The 17,976-nt window shown below is 43.8% G+C and overlaps 1 protein-coding gene across 5 annotated transcripts in view; it reads right to left on the bottom strand.

The window, feature by feature from the left end:
- Positions 1-379: 379 nt before the first annotated feature.
- LOC142251173 (kelch-like protein 13) overlaps positions 380-17,976 on the bottom strand; it is a 109,111-nt gene continuing 91,514 nt past the window's right edge. For all 5 annotated transcript variants that reach the window (XM_075323718.1, XM_075323717.1, XM_075323715.1 and 2 more), the window contains 2 exons: positions 10,209-10,322; positions 380-1,232 (listed from right to left, as the gene is read on the bottom strand). In XM_075323718.1, the coding sequence (XP_075179833.1) occupies positions 745-1,232; positions 10,209-10,322 (602 nt within the window). In that variant the 3' untranslated portion in view covers positions 380-744. The remainder of the gene's footprint in view (positions 1,233-10,208; positions 10,323-17,976) is intronic.

Here is a 17,976-nt window from a genome sequence, read left to right on the forward strand (position 1 = left end):
TGCCTTCCGGCTAATTTGATTGGGAAAAAAAGAAAACAAGCAAGAAAAAGTGCACGTCTCCGGCATTGCCCCGGTCTCTTATTTGGCTTTGGCAGTCCAGTGCAGTGTCTCGAACATTGTCCCGGTATCTGGTTGCAAAAGTGACTGCTGCAGCCAATCACTTAGCTCAGAGGCTCATGCTATTCACAGCTCAGTGGTGGCTGCAAAGTCGTCTCCGCTGCAGTTTACACAAAATCGCAGCAGTAGTGCCCAAAAGAGTGCGTTAGACCCGGGGAGGGTAAGGAAACTAACTTTATTTTTAAATAAACTAATCAGGAAAGCAAAAGTTTTCTCAAAAGGGACAACTCCTTTAAGAAAGTGCTTAAATAAATAAGTTCCATTGAAAAGACAATACCGCTTTATAATCAGCTTAAATAGGGATAGGGCTTTGTAAGGATCAAGTACATTGAAATGGACACTCGTATTAAAGCCCTCAACTTTATAAACCTCGGTATCCCATACATTGCATACGTACCTAAAAAGAACCATTTGATTTTTGTTTTTTTAAACATTTGGCCGTATTAAATAAACTGTTTGATATTCTCGTTAAATAATCTATGCCAAGTAAATAGTACAAAATTCTTTACAGAAGAGAATTTGCCAAATCCGGTTGGCCAAACGTATTTCATACTATCTCAAGGAAATGGTGGGAAAAAAAAAAAAATCCCTCTTGATGCAGTGCAAAGATATTACAATATCTGTTCTTCAAGGTGCTGAGAGAGGAGATTCCCGAGATGGTGAACCACTGTTGTCTTCTGGTGGAAAAACTGTAAGAGTACAAGCTCGGATACCCCCGAGGGATTCCGGTAGATCGAAAACTTTGTGCCATTCGTCTTTTTCAGGGTCGTATTTCTGGACGATTTCTACCATACATCTATTGTTCCAAGAGTATCCGCCTACCACATAAATTTTATTTTCGAAAACCGCTACCCCAACGTCACTTTGTCCCCGTAGCATTGCGGCAATTGGAGTCCACTGGTCCAAAGATGGAGAGTAATATTCGCAACTCAGGACGTCGTCGTAGTCGCTAGTTCCTCTGAAATGGTTCCCACCAATGACGTAAAGTTTGTCTCCGACCGTGCACATGCAGTGAAGACCTCGTACAGTAGTCATGGGCGCCTTCTGAGTCCATTTGTCGGTATCTGGATCAAAGCACATCAGTTCTTTCTGGAAAGTGTCGTGGGTGATTCCACCTGTCGAAATAATTGACAGTATTAGTTTATGTCACAACATGCCATAAAAGTATGGATTTTTCATTTCGCAGCATATGAACAGATACCAGATGAGAAGTCACCACATTTTTGGCAGTAAAGACGCCTCCCTAATAATCTCAGTCCACAATGTTGTGCAGCAACCCAGTGTCTTGCTTGTTGGTCAAGCTAAACCTGTTCAGTGTGTTTTATAAACCAGTTTATTACTAAAGTGGCATTTTTATCGCGTTGTCCACTTGTAACTATAAGACATGGGCTAGCACTAAAATGCGCATGTGCTTGGCCTTTGAGTCGAGCACTCTGAAAGTGCTCCCCTCAAGTAATGAGCATAATGGAAGTCAATGATCAGGTCACGCCCTCCACCCACCCACCCTATACAGCCAGCGATAGAAACCATTTCCAGGGGTAGGGAGAGCTGTTTTTTTTCCATTTGACAAACTACATCCGAAAACGTTGCGACTGCGAATGGCTCTCCCCAATGTGCCTGAACACATCATGCATTGAAGAAAGCCTGTGTGTTGTGGTCGTTGTTTAACGGACAAAACATCTGAGCACTCGCGATACTTGGCCGAGCTCTGCGAGTATCAAAGCAGCCCGATCGAGTAACCAAAGGTGCCGAGCACACTCGCTCATCACTAGTAACTATGATAAAATCGCTAGGTGAGAACCACGCTCACGTTTTGGTCCCTCCGGCTTGCCATGTGACCTTCAATCCAACTTGAAAAATGAATAAATGGAAAAAAAAGTGTCCATACACATGAAATAAGTGTCAGGAAACAAGAGATCAAACAGCTCTCCTCCAACTCGCAAATATACCCGATTGTTGGAGAAGAGTTCATGTGCTATTTATGGCGAGAGGGGAAAAAAAGATGGTGAACCATAGGATGCATATAGGAGCCTTCTGGCCCTCTCCAAAAATTATTTAAGGAATAGAAGAATAGGGTTCCCAATTATTTTGTTCTCTAGATACAAAAACAATAAAATAAATAAATAAATAAAACTAAACTGCAGGATGGGTGGAATTGAAGTAACCATTTAATGCCCAAGTATCATACATTCGTCCAATTAATTAGAATCAGGTAGGAAAGAAGCAAAATCACCGTATACCAAAAAAAGATGGGGCTCTGTAACTTTGTTTGAACAGGCAGGTTTTCTTAACTCAGCCATTTCTAAAAATCTATAACCTAGGGGTACACAGTGATTTTGGCTTTGACACCTGTCGCCCGACAAAAATTTTGCTCAGTGCCACTGCTACATCACAGTGCAATTCAAGCTCATGAGAGTATTGCAACAAGCAAATCGCAAAAAATCTAATGAGGTTCTTGCGACTTGCCATTACAGTCTCATTGACCCTGCTCCCTTGCATTGTGCTGCGATATATCAGCAGCACTGAGAGACCCTTGGGCTCGCAGTAAGCATCGCAAGCACGTACGCCATGTAGCCCTAGCCTGAAGGAGTATTCTGAGCTCTACACACATCTGCAGTCACTATATGACTACAGAATGATGATTCCTGGGAGTGTGTAATATGCATACTGTCAGGATTTTGCGGTTGCCTGCTCTAGTGATGGTCACATGACTGCTAGTATGTGAGCTGAAGACTGACTGGTGTGTCATCGAGCATTGTTTCCTGTTTTTCTCAAAGTTCAATTGAGCCAATACAGATAAGAAGCTACTCAGTATGGAAAGACAATACTTGCTCACACAGACAACAGCAAAATCCTGACAGTGTGCATACCACACAGAGTCAGGAAAAGGTTTTTCAGCACAGCGTCCAAGTAAGATTAAAATGCAGTTTATTTCATTCCTTAAAAGCCACCAGCATGTGGCAAAACAAGGGGATTCAATGTCCCTTTAGACATTTTTTAGCATATTAACGCATATCAATCACATACAATCTGTCATAATATGTCAGGGTTCATTATTCTACAGTCATAAAGACAGACTGCAAAAATGTCAATATATGTGAAGTATGGGAAACAAGCAAAGAAGAATGAATGGATGTCATGCAGTGTTCAGGTCCAGACTCACTAGGTGTCATGGCGGCATCAGGCTCTGTTCACACTGCAGATCCTGACAGGCAAACTGATGTCTCCTAGTTGCTCAGCCAGAGCTGGGTGTCGGCTGTTTCATGTGTGCTGTTCCTCAGTCCTGCTGACCTGGGAACTCTGTTAGGAGCTCAGGTTGCTAATTACCAAGCACAGCAGTCTCCTCCCTATGTAAGATTCTGGACCGTGCTACTCAAACTCCAACAATTCCGATCTTGTAGGTGATCCCGTTTATGGTGATCTGTGTGGAAATTTTGAGTGGTGTGGAAGTTCCCCTGTTATGCGGTTACTTCCTTCCCTTTTCTTTATTCCCCTGTCTCTCCTTCGTGTTTGAGTGCAGTATGTGTGAGTTTTCGTTCTCCCTTGTCCGTGTCGTTTGTCTGGGGTTTTGTTATTGTATTTTCCGGCCCACCCCAAGTGTGGGGGAGAGGAGGAGTAAAATCAGGGCACGTACAGGAGTCAGGGTCATGCTGGAGGCTCGGACTTGGCTACCAACAAGCCTACCTCTGAGATAAGAGACGGCACAGGATCTCAAGTCTGAGGGAGGGCCAGCTTAGGAGTCCCTGTTGGTGGTCACATACCCTCTACAACTACAGAAACTGTGAGGCCACTTCTTCATTCATCCTTTCCCTGGACAGATCATGGATAGGTCAGAGTCTGAAAGTTGAGACCTGCATCTATCAGACAGTGGGTGTTCAGGGTTTTTCGGTGAGAACACATCTACAAAAGATGCAGAAAATGGAATACAGCTCTAGATAGGGTTTGCATACATTGACTCCAGATCAGAACCAAATAGTTCAAGTGGAGTAATTTAGCATTATTTCTGTTATTGCCAGCTGTTCTCATCATAGAATACAGAGATTATTCCATGCGCACATTTGCCTATTAAAAAAAAAGGCAACCTGACCTCATATTTCTTGCATAAAAAAAAATTCTAAAGCAGAAAAATCTTCTTGTTATGCAAATTAAATGCTTTTTCCCATAATTATGTGCACAAGTATTTAATATGCACTTAGCAACACATTCCTTCCACCCTCCACTGACGCTCGGCCGAGTGTCACTGCTGCGCACCAGTGAGTGTCTCCATTGTTAGGCGGCTATTCCTGGCGCGATTCTACTCAGTTTACAGTTAGATTTTTACATAATTAATGCTTTCTTGTCACTGATCTGAAGCTAGCTTATAATGGTCAGGACTAGAAGGAAAGGATGGGAGGGAGACCACTGGGGGAGACAAAAAAAAAAAAAAAAGAGAGGGGGGGACACAATATTAATGAAATGCATGATGCGAAAGAAGAGGGGAGCTGAAACTCCTGCAGACAAAAGGGAAAGTTATCCTGCTTTCAGCGAGTGTATCGCTGCATAAAGGAAGTCATTCAGTGCGTGTCTGTTTTCCAGGGATGGAACAATTAACATGAGAATATGCGGCGTGCACTAACTGCAGAGCAGAAATCCTGTTCACGCGCTTTCAGGAAGGGAGCGCTGATCACAGGAAGGGCAGCCATCTCCCTGCGAGGCGGCCAGTGGGGCTGCAGCTGCGGTCTATTGACTTCTTCGCTGTGACATGAATATTATTCCCGTGATGAGCCTTTCTGCAGAAAAAAAAAAAACAAAAAAAAAACTACGGACCACTTATACGAATTTTTTTTCCCCCCAAAGCCCCATATATCGTTGAATTAAAGCGACGAGTCGACATTGTTTCGCGAAAAAGAAACGTCTTTGGATTTTTTCCTAATTTATTGCTTTGTGCTGGAGGCTTCACCCGGAGGTTGTGCCGTGAATAATAGACTTCTGTCAAAATAAATCGGCATTGTTCCTCCTCGGATTTGGAGATAAATATCTTAATGCCGAGGCTGCGATATCAGCATATTCTGATGAATGGCAGACGGTGCTGCAGTTTTTGCGACAGTGGAAAGGAAAAATGGGGCTATTAATGCAGAGCTCCAGGTGTTTTTTACCGCGTGCTCCTTCTCCATATCCTTAGGAGAGGTATTACCACGGACGGGAAAGAAGAAAAAGCAATCAGGGCGAGATTAACCTCCTCCTCCTCCAGTGTTTCTGTAATCTACTTTCTCTTATGTATTCATATTCCCCGGACATAAACCGCGGCCTTTTGGAGCACAGCAATTTTGTTTGATAGAATAATTTCTACTGATTTCTAGGAAATCTAAAGAAACCAAACTGTGATCGACTGGGCGACCGTAAGGAAAGCTCACACTGGTCAAAGCAGAGTACCGGCTATGAGGCCACTATTAATTAGCCAGAAGGAAGGCTTGGCAGGAATAATCTCATCTTCTTAAATGGGTAAAAGGACTATATAAGAAACTTTACTATTTATATCTTATTAAAAATCCTCTCCATTCTCAAGAATGGAAGGATATCTAATTGTATTAATTTACCGTTTGTTGCATAGGTTACGGGCCACCTCTGCAATTTATCAGCGGTGGCCATCCTCCTAGGCACAGAGCACAGTGCTTGCATGCTTTCTGCTATTGCTGTGAAAATGAGAAGTTGACCAGATCGTTAGAATGAGCCAGCTTCAGAGCATATGTGCTCTTATGATGCTTCAGACATGTCTGCCTCTGCTAGCAGTGTCAGAGAGCCCGACATCCAGCGAATGACCAGCCTAGAGGGACCGCGCCGCCCAGAGAGAGAGAGCGCGCCGCCCAGAGAGAGAGAGCGCGCCGCCCAGAGAGAGAGAGCGCGCCGCCCAGAGAGAGAGAGAGAGCGCGCCGCCCAGAGAGAGAGAGAGAGAGCGCGCCGCCCAGAGAGAGAGAGAGAGAGCGCGCCGCCCAGAGAGAGAGAGAGAGAGCGCGCCGCCCAGAGAGAGAGAGAGAGCGCGCCGCCCAGAGAGAGAGAGAGAGAGAGCGCGCCGCCCAGAGAGAGAGAGAGAGCGCGCCGCCCAGAGAGAGAGAGCGCGCCGCCCCGAGAGAGAGAGCGCGCCGCCCCGAGAGAGAGAGCGCGCCGCCCCGAGAGAGAGCGCGCCGCCCAGAGAGAGAGAGCGCGCCGCCCAGAGAGAGAGAGCGCGCCGCCCAGAGAGAGAGAGCGCGCCGCCCAGAGAGAGAGAGCGCGCCGCCCAGAGAGAGAGAGCGCGCCGCCCAGAGAGAGAGAGCGCGCCGCCCAGAGAGAGAGAGCGCGCCGCCCAGAGAGAGAGAGCGCGCCGCCCAGAGAGAGAGCGCGCCGCCCAAAGCGACAGAGCGCGCCGCCCAAAGCGACAGAGCGCGCCGCCCAAAGCGACAGAGCGCGCCGCCCAAAGCGACAGAGCGCGCCGCCCAAAGCGACAGAGCGCGCCGCCCAAAGCGACAGAGCGCGCCGCCCAAAGCGACAGAGCGCGCCGCCCAAAGAGACAGAGCGCGCCGCCCAAAGAGACAGAGAGCGCCGCTCAAAGAGACAGAGAGCGCCGCCCAAAGAGACAGCGCGCCGCCCAAAGAGAGCAAGCCATCCTGATCAGCTGCACAACCATTTCACTGGCCTGAACTATCAATCTTCAGGAGTACCCCCAACCCCCTGAAATAATGAAGCTAGGAGGCAGGGGAGTGGTGCACTCCTGCATACAGAACGTGGGGAAAACCTTCTAAAATATTTGTATTCTCTTCTGGAATCCTATCCTGAAACTAGCAGGCAGATAATGGGGGATGATGGCACCAGTGAAGGATGCACAATACATCCACTTAGAGTTGCTAAAGTCTAATTACAGATATCTGCACAGTGGTATTTTGCATCCTCTATATTGCCACTGGAGGAAAACTAGCAAAAAGCTGCTGGCATGAATAGATGGCAGGGTATTCAGTCCTGGCACATATACAAAGCAACTGTCCTAATACACAGTAAAATATCTGGTCATGGACACTCCTGTACACCAACATTGGAGAGCATCATTCACCAAAAACATGTGGCAATATGTCTCTGTCTCTATCAGGCTGTGAGATAACCAATATGAACCCTACATAGGGGGCCGCATTGCCTTCTGAAGGAAACACACATGCAGGTTCAGGTGCAGTTTATGACGCGGCACCTAAAGCTAGTGACAGAGATGGATCCATCATGTAGAAGAATGGAAGAGAGAATGTGAGAGAATACTATATTTCATATTCCTTTTGAATCTCAAAACAAAAAAAGAAGCTTCAAAAACAGCCACAGAAACAGTGCATGCGATTCCACCCTAGGGAGACAAATGTACCCAATTATGCAGCAGACGTCCTTACAACCAATAGGAAAAACTGTCATGTCCGTCATATTGGTTTGTGACCCAAAAAAAACAAACAACCTGCAAGTGGGGCAAAGACAAACAAACCCCACCCACCGCAGTTTGCAAATGTAAGCAAAAACCACAGCCAGGAGCAACTAAATAGTAGCATACATTAAAGGGAATCGGTCTGCAGTATTATAGTATTTAATCTGAGAACAGCACGCTGTAGGGGCAGAGACACTGATTTAAGGGATATGTCACTTTCTAGGCTGTGTGGTGTAATTTCAAAACAATCTGTTTTATCAGTAGGAGATTATCACAGTCTAGCCAGACTGACCTGCACAGGACACCTAATCTGTGTAACCCCGCCTCCTTCACTAATTGGCAGCTTACTGACAGTGCATACAGGAAGCTGCCAATCAGTGATAAGGGCATGGTTACACACAGCTCAGTGCTCAGAATGCTGAGCTGTGTATAACCCCGCCCATATCACTGATTGGCACTGTGCTACAGAAAAAAAAAAAAAAATAAAAAAAAACACAAACAAAAACAAAACTGATTCTATCAAAACTGTACAAAGCAGTCCAGTAAGTGAGAGAGTGGTGGAGTCAGGATCTCAACCCCTATACCATGCAGGTCTCAGATTGCATAGCAAAATCTGCTGACAAATTCCCATTAATAATCTTTACTTACAAATGTTCCTTACTTAGGTTGTCTCTAATCTGAAGATGTAAAATTATTAACTATATATACATATACTATATATATATATATATATATATATATATATATATATATATATATATATATATAATATATATATATATTATATAATATATATTATATATAATATATATATATATATATATATATATATATATATATATATATATATATATATATATATATATATATATATATATATATATATATATATATATATATACACATACATACACACATACATACATTATATATATATATATATATATATATATATATATATATATATATATATATGAAAAAAGGAGCAGTCGCACACTGCAAAACCACAATAAACTCTACCCAATAAAATATTCATGGAGGTATTTAGAATATTAAAATGGCCATTGTAATACTAGCCCAGCGCCACTTCACGGCCACCTCCTTTGCTGCATCTTTAGCCTTCTGTGTGTTCACCTGCTGATCTTGTAGGTTTTAAAGCCCAGAAAGGATGCAGTTTAAAGTAGGACCCAGCAAAGGAGGGTGTCGTGAAGGGGCGCTGGGCTACTATTACAATGGCCATTTTGATATTCTAAATAACTCCATGAATATTTTATTAGGTAGAGTTTATTGTGGTTTTGCAGTGTGCGACTGTTGTTTTTTTTCTCATATATTTCACAGATACGCACCTGTTCACATTGGAAAGTGCTGCCAATTCACTTTGAAGTCAGCTTAGTATCAGCGTGGGAAACCAGCAAGGGAATCCGTTTTCATTCTTTTTTCATTATATGTATTATATACAGTGGAACCTTGGTTAACGAGAACAATCCGTTCTGGGAGTGTACTTGTTAACTAAGTTACTCGTCTAGCAAAGCAAGATTTCCCATAGGAAATCATTGCAATGCAGACAATTCCTTCCACAACTTGTTCAATGTCCCATCCTGGTCCCCTATTGTGCCATTCCACAAGCACGCACAAGCACGCACATATTATGCTCACCTTACCTTCCGTTCCATCGCCGGTCTCCTGGGACTTGCTGTTCGCTAGTACGAGCTGTGTATCAGGTAAGCATCATGACGAGGGAGGAACTTCCGCACCCAGAGCGCTGACGTCAAAGGCAGGAGACGCTTGCCTTTGATTGGCCAGCACGCTGCCTTTGAGTAGCGGCTGAAAGCACAAGTTCCTGCCTCGTTGCGATGCTTGCGGATACACATCCTGGAGCGGCGAACTACAGGACCTAGAAGGCGAGCGATGAAACGGAAGGTAAGGTGAGCATAATGTGTACCTTCCATTCCATCGCCAGCCTCCTGGGTCTTTTAGTTTGCCGCGAGGATTCCTCCCTCGTCGCGATGTACCGGCGAACTACAAGAATCATGAGGCCTGCGATGGAACGGAAGGTAAGGTGAGCATAATACGGTGTGTGTGTGTGTGTGTGTGTGTGTGTGCGTGTTTGTGTGTGTTTTGTGCGTGCTTATGTGTGTTTGTGCAGACTGTAAGAGCGGGTTAGAGCGCGGTGGATGTACGGAACCGGAAGTGTGTGCGGTGAGTGTTTTGCTCGTACAGCAAAGCTTTCTCGTAAACAGAGTTATAAATTTACAGAAAGCTTTGCTTGTTAAGTGAAATTCTCGTTAACTGGGTTACTCGTTAAGCGAGGTTCCACTATATATTATATATATATATATATATATATATATATATATATATATATATATATATATATATATATATATAAAATTTTTCTAGTTTTTTTTATTCTGGATGGTTTGAAACTGCCCTCAAAAAATTCAAGGTGGCCATATCTGAACATTAGTGTTTTACAATTAGGAAGGTAACACACAAGCAAAATGAAACCTAAAACAAATGAGTATAAAATGTGACAAAAGAAGAGAACTAGTGAAATGGAGTGAGATAAAAAAAATAAAAAAACAAAAAAAAAAGCCAATGAGAAAGGGTCATTTATTTTGGGGGCTAGTTAGGGTAGAGAGTGAAAAAAAAGTGAGAAAGCACATTGTAGCCGATTTACCTGAAATGTACATGAGTCCACCGAATACAGTCCCCGCATGGCCATAATGCGGCTCACTCATTTTCGCAACGTAGCTCCATTCGTTTGTTCTGGGGTTATAACATTCCACGGTAGCTGAATAAAAAGATGACAAATGGCATTAAATTACATTGATAGCGCAAGCCAAAAAACTTTTCCTATACCTGCTTAATACAACCAGGATTGTACGGAGGGACAGGCTGACCATCTATTGATTATGGGGCCTCCTGACTTTTCCCCCAGTAGATTATTTCACCCGGTTTTTGAGGCATCTTGAAGATGAAGGTGACATAACCGTCAGCCAGAGAAGCATTCAGTTGCTCTCTGATGGGTACAACAGCATTATTTAGGTCGTGGATGTCCAGTGCTGGTCACAAAATGTCTGTAGCATCATATGTAACCCTAAACTCTACAACAGCATAGTCCACCTTTTACAAATACCTGTCAGTAGTGTCACCCCAAAATAAACTGACAACCTGAAGAATCAGCAACAAGCTGTAAATATGAGTAATGTGCAAATATATCAAAATCTTTATTTAAAAAAATAGAAATTTTGCCATTTTCACACTGAGCACTTGTTTTTTTTGAAGGACTCAACTTTCTGTTCCAGGAAACAATACATGTACATAGTTACAACAAACAAACTCCAACCTTATGCACTGACTGATCTATTGAGCACATGTGAAGGAAAAAGGGTCACCTGTGATATCACTAATTGTAATTGACAGATCCTGTTTTATCAGCTGTGTATTAGAGATGTTACCGGTCATTGAAATTCTGTCTGTGATGATAACGAGCCTTCTGAAAACTCTTCAATAATGGCTATATACTATAAGACAGAAGGATTTGCTGAAGGCTTCACCTATTGAATATCTGTGGTTACTTCTATGATATGTTTCGAACAAACTCCTTGTCTTGAGCATGGTCTCGTCCATGGAGAGCAAATTAGGCCGATGCTGTTCAAGCAGAGGCACAATGACTGGATTAATGATGTTAATGTAGTAGTAGGGACTGTCACTGCACCAGTCACACAGTCTCGGGCTGTTCTGTACTGACTAGACACAATGGCCCACACGAACACCACCACCACCACCACCACCAAAGGCTCGTCTGGTGACAGCATTGGCTGATGCACAGCGCTCTACTTGACATCTTGAAAATTTCTGCTCAGTAAAAATCAACGTTCATCAGTGAACAGCACTGAGGCCCACTGGTCCCTTGTCCAGCACACAAACTACATTGATGTAAACGGTTTTGAATGGTTTGATGTGACAATTTGGTGCCTCTCAACTCCCGTAAATGCTTTTGGAGTTGTGTGACATTCATCATCCCGTTCTGAAGGGGACTGCTCACAATGAAGCGGTCATCAGTGTGGGATGTGGTCAAAGGACACCCACTTTTCTGCCTGTGACTCTTCCAGTCTCTCTGTATCTCTGTACAACCTGGTGGTGACACTCTAAGCTCAGTGGCCACTTCCATCTGAGAACATCCTGCTTGGAGCCTCACAATGGCGCGGTACTGCTGATCAATTGCTAGGTGTCATTTTGGTCGCACAATTTCAAAATGTGAACAGCATGAGGACTGTTTAATACCAATTCTAACTGATCTGTGAAATTTATTGGGCGATTCATGGATCAAACACCTGTTGTGAATTTTGCCATTAAGCTCCTTGCTAGAGACCAGCAAAGTTGTGCAAAAAGTACTGAAACATTGGACATGTGCATCCAAAAAAATTAGAGGTCACCAGTAGGGTTAGAAGATATTTTAGGATCATCCTGAAATTTCATACAAAAGCCAAATATCCCTCATTTTTTGTGAGTAGTCTATATTCAATCACACACATACACACATTATATATAAATAAATGTCACAGTAAATGGATGATTTTGGCGCTTTCTTGGCCAGTTATCATTTGACTATCATCCTATTGCTGACGGTAAACTAGTCTGTCCCAGATGTGATCTGTCTGGTTAGAAATTGAGTCAGCCAAAAATACATGTGTACGTCATGATTGGACAATATTTGCCCCGATCTGATAATTCAGTCTCATATTACTGCAGGTGGCTTCGTTCATACAGCGGAGCGGCCACATTCTGTCTGGTCAAACAGCCATATTTACTTCTTAAGACATATCATTCTTTGAAAATGAAAAAAGAATGTCCTCGAGGGCTCACAGATAAGAGGAGCAAATTATATAATCTGTCGTTCCAGACCCATGACGAGCTGTATAGTTAGAATGATCGCATTATTATTGAGGTATCTTATACAGTGTGTTCACCGCCATTAACTTGAGAACAGCGGCAGCTATAGGCATAGAAGTGGTGTCTAGGTATAGTAAAGTAGCCATGCCCTACGCAATGAAACCACCTATAGCGCCTCCTGCTGGAAAACAACGGAGTTAGCATTTTTATCTCGAAAACGGAATGAGATAGAGAAAAAAAATATGAATTACAAAGTTGTAGGGCATCATCAATTCAATATGAATCGACACCTTGCATACAGAAATGCTATGATTACAACATGTAAAACTCACAAGGCTGCGGACGTGAAGCGATATCTTATGGAGACCTTCCTACAAGTCATTGAGTATGGTGGCTGTGTGGAGTGGCCTCCACGCTCACCTGACCTGACCCCATTGGACTGCTTTCTGTGAGGTCACATCAAACAGCAGGTGTATGCGACCCCTCCACCAACATTGCAGGACCTACGACGACGTATCACAGATGCTTGTGCAAACGTGTCACCTACCATATTGCACAACGTGCAGCAAGATACAGTATGCTGTGCAGAGTCCAGATGTGCATTGCAGCTGACGGGGGCCACTTTGAGCATCAAAGTTAGATGAGCGCCATATGCGTGACCAGCATTCAATGTTTTGGGGGGGGTCATGAGTTTCATATCATAGCATTTCTGTATGCAAGGTGTCGATTCGTATTGAATTGATGATGCCCTACAATTTAATTCACTTTTTTCTCTATCTCGTTCCGTTTTCGAGATAAAAATGCTAACTCCGTTGTTTTCCACCAGGTGGCGCTATAAGTAGTTTCATTGCGTAGTGCAAGGCTACTTTACTATACCTAGACACCACTTCTATGCCTATAGCTGCCGCCGTTCTCAAGTTAATGGCGGTGGACAGGATATGGGTGGACACAATGTATATTTTGTATGTCCTCTGACACACGCTCCTTTGTATTGACATTTGCTCAAAGCCAGACGAATCCCAACCTTGCACGGACACCGCGGCGTGTTCACCTTTTTTTTTTGCCATGTTTCACTGAAATACGACAGTAATGGGGCCACGTACATTTTTTATTTATTTGTTTAACCCCTTCACCCCCGGCCACTAAAACACCTTAATGACCGGGCCATTTTTTGCAATTCTGACCAGTGTCACTTTGACAGGTTATAACTCTGGAACACTTCAACGGATCCTGGCGATTCTGAGATTGTTTTTTCGTGACATATTGTACTTCATGTCAGTGGTAAATTTAGGCTGATATTTTTTGCGTTTGTGAAAATTTAGGAAATTTTGCAAAAATTTCGCAATTTTCAAACTTTGAAAATGTATACCTATAAATCTGAGAAATATGTCACACAAAATAGTTACTATATAACATTTCCCACTTGTCTACTTTACATCAGCGCAATTTTCGAAACAAAATTTTTTTTCATTAGAAAGTTAGAAGGGGTCAAAGTTAATCAGCAATTTCTCATTTTTCCAACAAAATTTACAAAATAATTTTTTTTTAGGGACCACATCACATTTGAGGTGACAGAGGCCGAGGTGACAGAAAATACCCAAAAGTGACCCCATTCTAAAATCTGCACCCCTCACTCTGCTCAAAACCACATCCAAGAAGTTTATTAACCCTTTAGGAGCTTCACAGCAACCAAAGCAATGTGGAAGGAAAAAATGAAAATTTTACTTTTTAAACACAAGAATGTTACTTTAGCCATAAAATTTTAATTTTCACAAGGGAGAAAAGAGAAAGTGCACCCTACAATTTATTGTGCATTTTCTCCTGAGTACGCAGATACCTCATATGTGGTGGAAATCAAATGTTTGGGCACACGGCAGGGCGCGGAAGGCAAGGAGGGCCATTTGAATTTTTGACTGCAAAATTAGCTGCACTCATTAGCGGACGCCATGTCGGGTTTGAAGACCCCCTGAGGTGCCTAAACAATGGAGCTCCCCCACAAGTGACCCCATTTTGGAAACTAGAGCCCTCAAATAATTTTTCTAGATGTTTGGTGAGCACTTTGAACCCCTGGGGGCTTCACAGAAGTTTATAACGTTGAGCCGTGAAAAGAAAAAAAAGAAAATTTTTATCACTAAACTGTTGCTTTAACTAGGTAGCTTTTTTTTTCACAAGGGTATCAGGAAAAACTGCACCATGAAATTTATAGTGCATTTTTTCCTGAGTACGACGATACCTCATATGTGGTGGAAAGTAATTGTTTGGGCGCATGGCGGGGCTCAGAAGAGAAAGAGCACCATTTGACAGCAAAATTGGTTGGAATCATTAGCTGACGTAATGTTGCATTTGGAGACCCCCAGAGGTGCCTAAACAATGGAGCTCCCCCACAAGTGACCCCATTTTGGAAACTAGACCCCTCAAGGAATTTATCTAGATGTTTAGCGAGCCCCAAGGGGCTCCACACAAGTTGATAATGTTGAGCCATGAATACAATTTTTTTTTTCACCACAAAACTGTTACTTGAACCACGTAGCTTTTTTTTTCACAAGGTTATCAGGAAAAAATGTACCATAAAACGTATTGTGCAATTTCTCCCGAGTAAGACGATACCCCATATGTGGTGGAAAGTAATTGTTTGGGCGCATGGCAGGGCTCAGAAGAGAGAGCGCACCATTTGACAGCAAAATTGGTTGCAATCATTAGTGGACGCCATGTCATGTTTGGAGACCCTCTATGGTGCCTAAACAGTGGAGCTCCCTCACAAGTGACCCCATCCCCTCAAGGAAATTATCTAGATGTTTGGTGAGCCCCTTGCACCCCCAGGGGCTCCACAGAAGTTGATAACATTGAACCGTGAAAATTTATTTATTTTTTTACCACAAAATGTTTGCATCAACCAGGTAGCTTTTTTTTTTTTTTTTTTTTACACAACGGTATCAGGAAAAAATGCACCATAAAACGTATTGTGCAATTTTTCCTGAGTACGCAGATACCTCATATGTGGTGGAAATAAATTGTTTGGGCGCATGGTGAGGCTCAGAAGAGAAGGAACGCCATTTGACTTTTCAAACGCAGAGACGCGGTGCACTGATCGACTGCTGCAGGACGCACATTCGGATGAGATACAAAAAGCGTCGGTGATACGGAAAAAAAGAAAAAGTCACGCCAAAAATTGAGCAGGGATGCAGATCCGTTATCTGCATCCCTGATCAGCGCTCGGCGGGACGCACGGACAGATGCGATACAAAAAGCGTCGTGGATACGGAAAAGAGTCACGCCAAAAATTGAGCAGGGATGCAGATCCGTTATCTGCATCCCTGATCAGCGATTGGTGGGACGCACGGACAGACGCGATACAAAACGCGTTGGGGATACGGAAAAAAAAAAAAGTCACGCCAAAAACTGACCACGGATGCAGATCCGTTATCTGCATCCGTGATCAGTGCTCGGCGGGACGCATGGACAGATGAGGTGTAAAAATGGACAGGATACAGGGGAAAAAAAAAAAAAAAAAAAGTTATACTCACAGTACCCAGAGGAGTAGCAGGAGGAACAGAAGGCAAGCGAGATAGACATCTGTACAGGAGCAGCAGGCAGGACGTTGGACAGATCAGCAGAAGACCCAGGAAGAAGGACGCAGAGATGGAGGCAGATGTGATCGGGCCAGTGAAGAAATCGGACGACCCGGTGAAGGCAGGTAAGAGGACGTCAAGGAAAGAGGGGAGGGGGAGAGCAGAGGGGAGCGCGGGAGAGCAGAGGGGGATACCGGAGAAGCAAAGAAGGAAGGAAGGAAGCAGAATAGAGATGACAAAGGAGGGGGAGCAGATCGGGATGTTGGGGAGCAGATCGGGGCGTGGGGGGGGCAGACCGCACAGGGGCCATAACGGGAGCGCGCACGGGCTGCAAGGGGAGTGGAATACTCACGTGGAGCAGGCGCAGAAGCGGTGACATCAGCGGCGGCGTAGTACCACAAGTACCAGCCACTCCACGCTGCAGACATGTTGGGGGGAGGGCTCGCAGGCCAGCACAGGCCTGGGGAGGGCGGCCACCCGCAGATCAGACCGCCCCACTGCACACTGATTGGAGCGATTGCGCGTCATAGCACGATCAATCCAATCAGTGCTGCAGGGGCTGGGGGTGACATGTTTGAGATCCACCTATGATCTGCTGTACCTTCTACAGCATGTCATAGCAGGATCTCATAGTATCGCACTAATTCGGGCATTATTTTTGCCCAAATCAGTGCGAATGATGTGGTTGACGGTTCAGATTTGAAAAGCCAATCACATCGATCGTCGATGGGGGTTGGCGATGCCACCCCCCCCTGGGGTCGGCGATGCCACCCCCCCTGGGGTCAAGCAAAGGTCCCCTGCTGTAAGAAACAGCAGGGGACATCATTTGAAGCCGTTGCCATGGCCACGACAATCAAATGAAGTTTAGGCCGTAAAATTATGTCCCTGGTCGTTAAGTCACGTTAAAATAGGACGTAATTTTACTGCCCGCGGTCGTTAAGGGGTTAAGGGATCTGTACTTGCGCACACATGCAGACAGACATGAAGAAAACAACTGCGATGTTGTAAATGAGTGATGGGCTAGACTACAATGGAAGCAGAAGTGAAGATTTCACATCACAATTCACTTACGATACAAAGAATGTGTTTATTGTGGAAAGAAAAGATTCAGAACAGTAAGAAATATGCGGGGAAAACAAGTTTTACCAACACATATATAAAGGTAAGTGGATACGTCTGATACATACACAAATATAGGAATCCAATGTTATGTCAACAGGGACACTTTCTGTTTTGCAGAGAGGACATCGCAGCAGTCACGTCAGCACAAGTTGTCTTCTCCCATTCTCTGCACAGTGACCTCTGCACAGGCTATAGAGCATGCCCACAGCACTGGTGATCTGATCGAGGCCACTTACGCCCATATTGAAGCCACAAGTTTTAGGTGTCTATATTTTCTAACCTGATGAATAATATATGGATAGTTTCTCCTACCAGGATGGCGATTCCCTCATTTACATTCCCTTAGACACAAACCCAACAATCTCAGCCAGACAAATGAATATGACGAATGGCGCCCCGTCAGCTCCGCGGTGTCAGGCTAAACGCGTGATACATGGAGACTTGATGGAATACATCTCAACAAGTGACACGGCAATAAAGAAATCCCCAAGAAATAAAGTGACTTTGAGAGACCTCACAAGCTATAAAGTAACTCCACATTTTATGAGCTTGATTTAGAAGACTGCTAGCAAATCTGTCTGGTATTTCGTTTACTGACCTGTGGGGCTTAGTTTTATTATCAGATCTGCCGGCTCTGGGCTCGAGAGAGCGACAGCCTTCAAGAGTCCTGAAGAACCACTTAAAATAGAACCAGTCAAAAAAAAAAATTATATAAAAAAAAAAATTGGACTTTTAAAGGGGAATGATAGTTCACACAAGATCCAATTATATTGGGCTATAAAAGTTAGAAACAATAACAGCAACAACCATAGCTACAATAACAGCAACAACAATAATAATAAATAATAATAAAATAGT

Source organism: Anomaloglossus baeobatrachus, chromosome 9, assembly GCF_048569485.1.
Source record: "Anomaloglossus baeobatrachus isolate aAnoBae1 chromosome 9, aAnoBae1.hap1, whole genome shotgun sequence".
Classification (NCBI taxonomy): Eukaryota; Metazoa; Chordata; class Amphibia; order Anura; family Aromobatidae; genus Anomaloglossus; species Anomaloglossus baeobatrachus.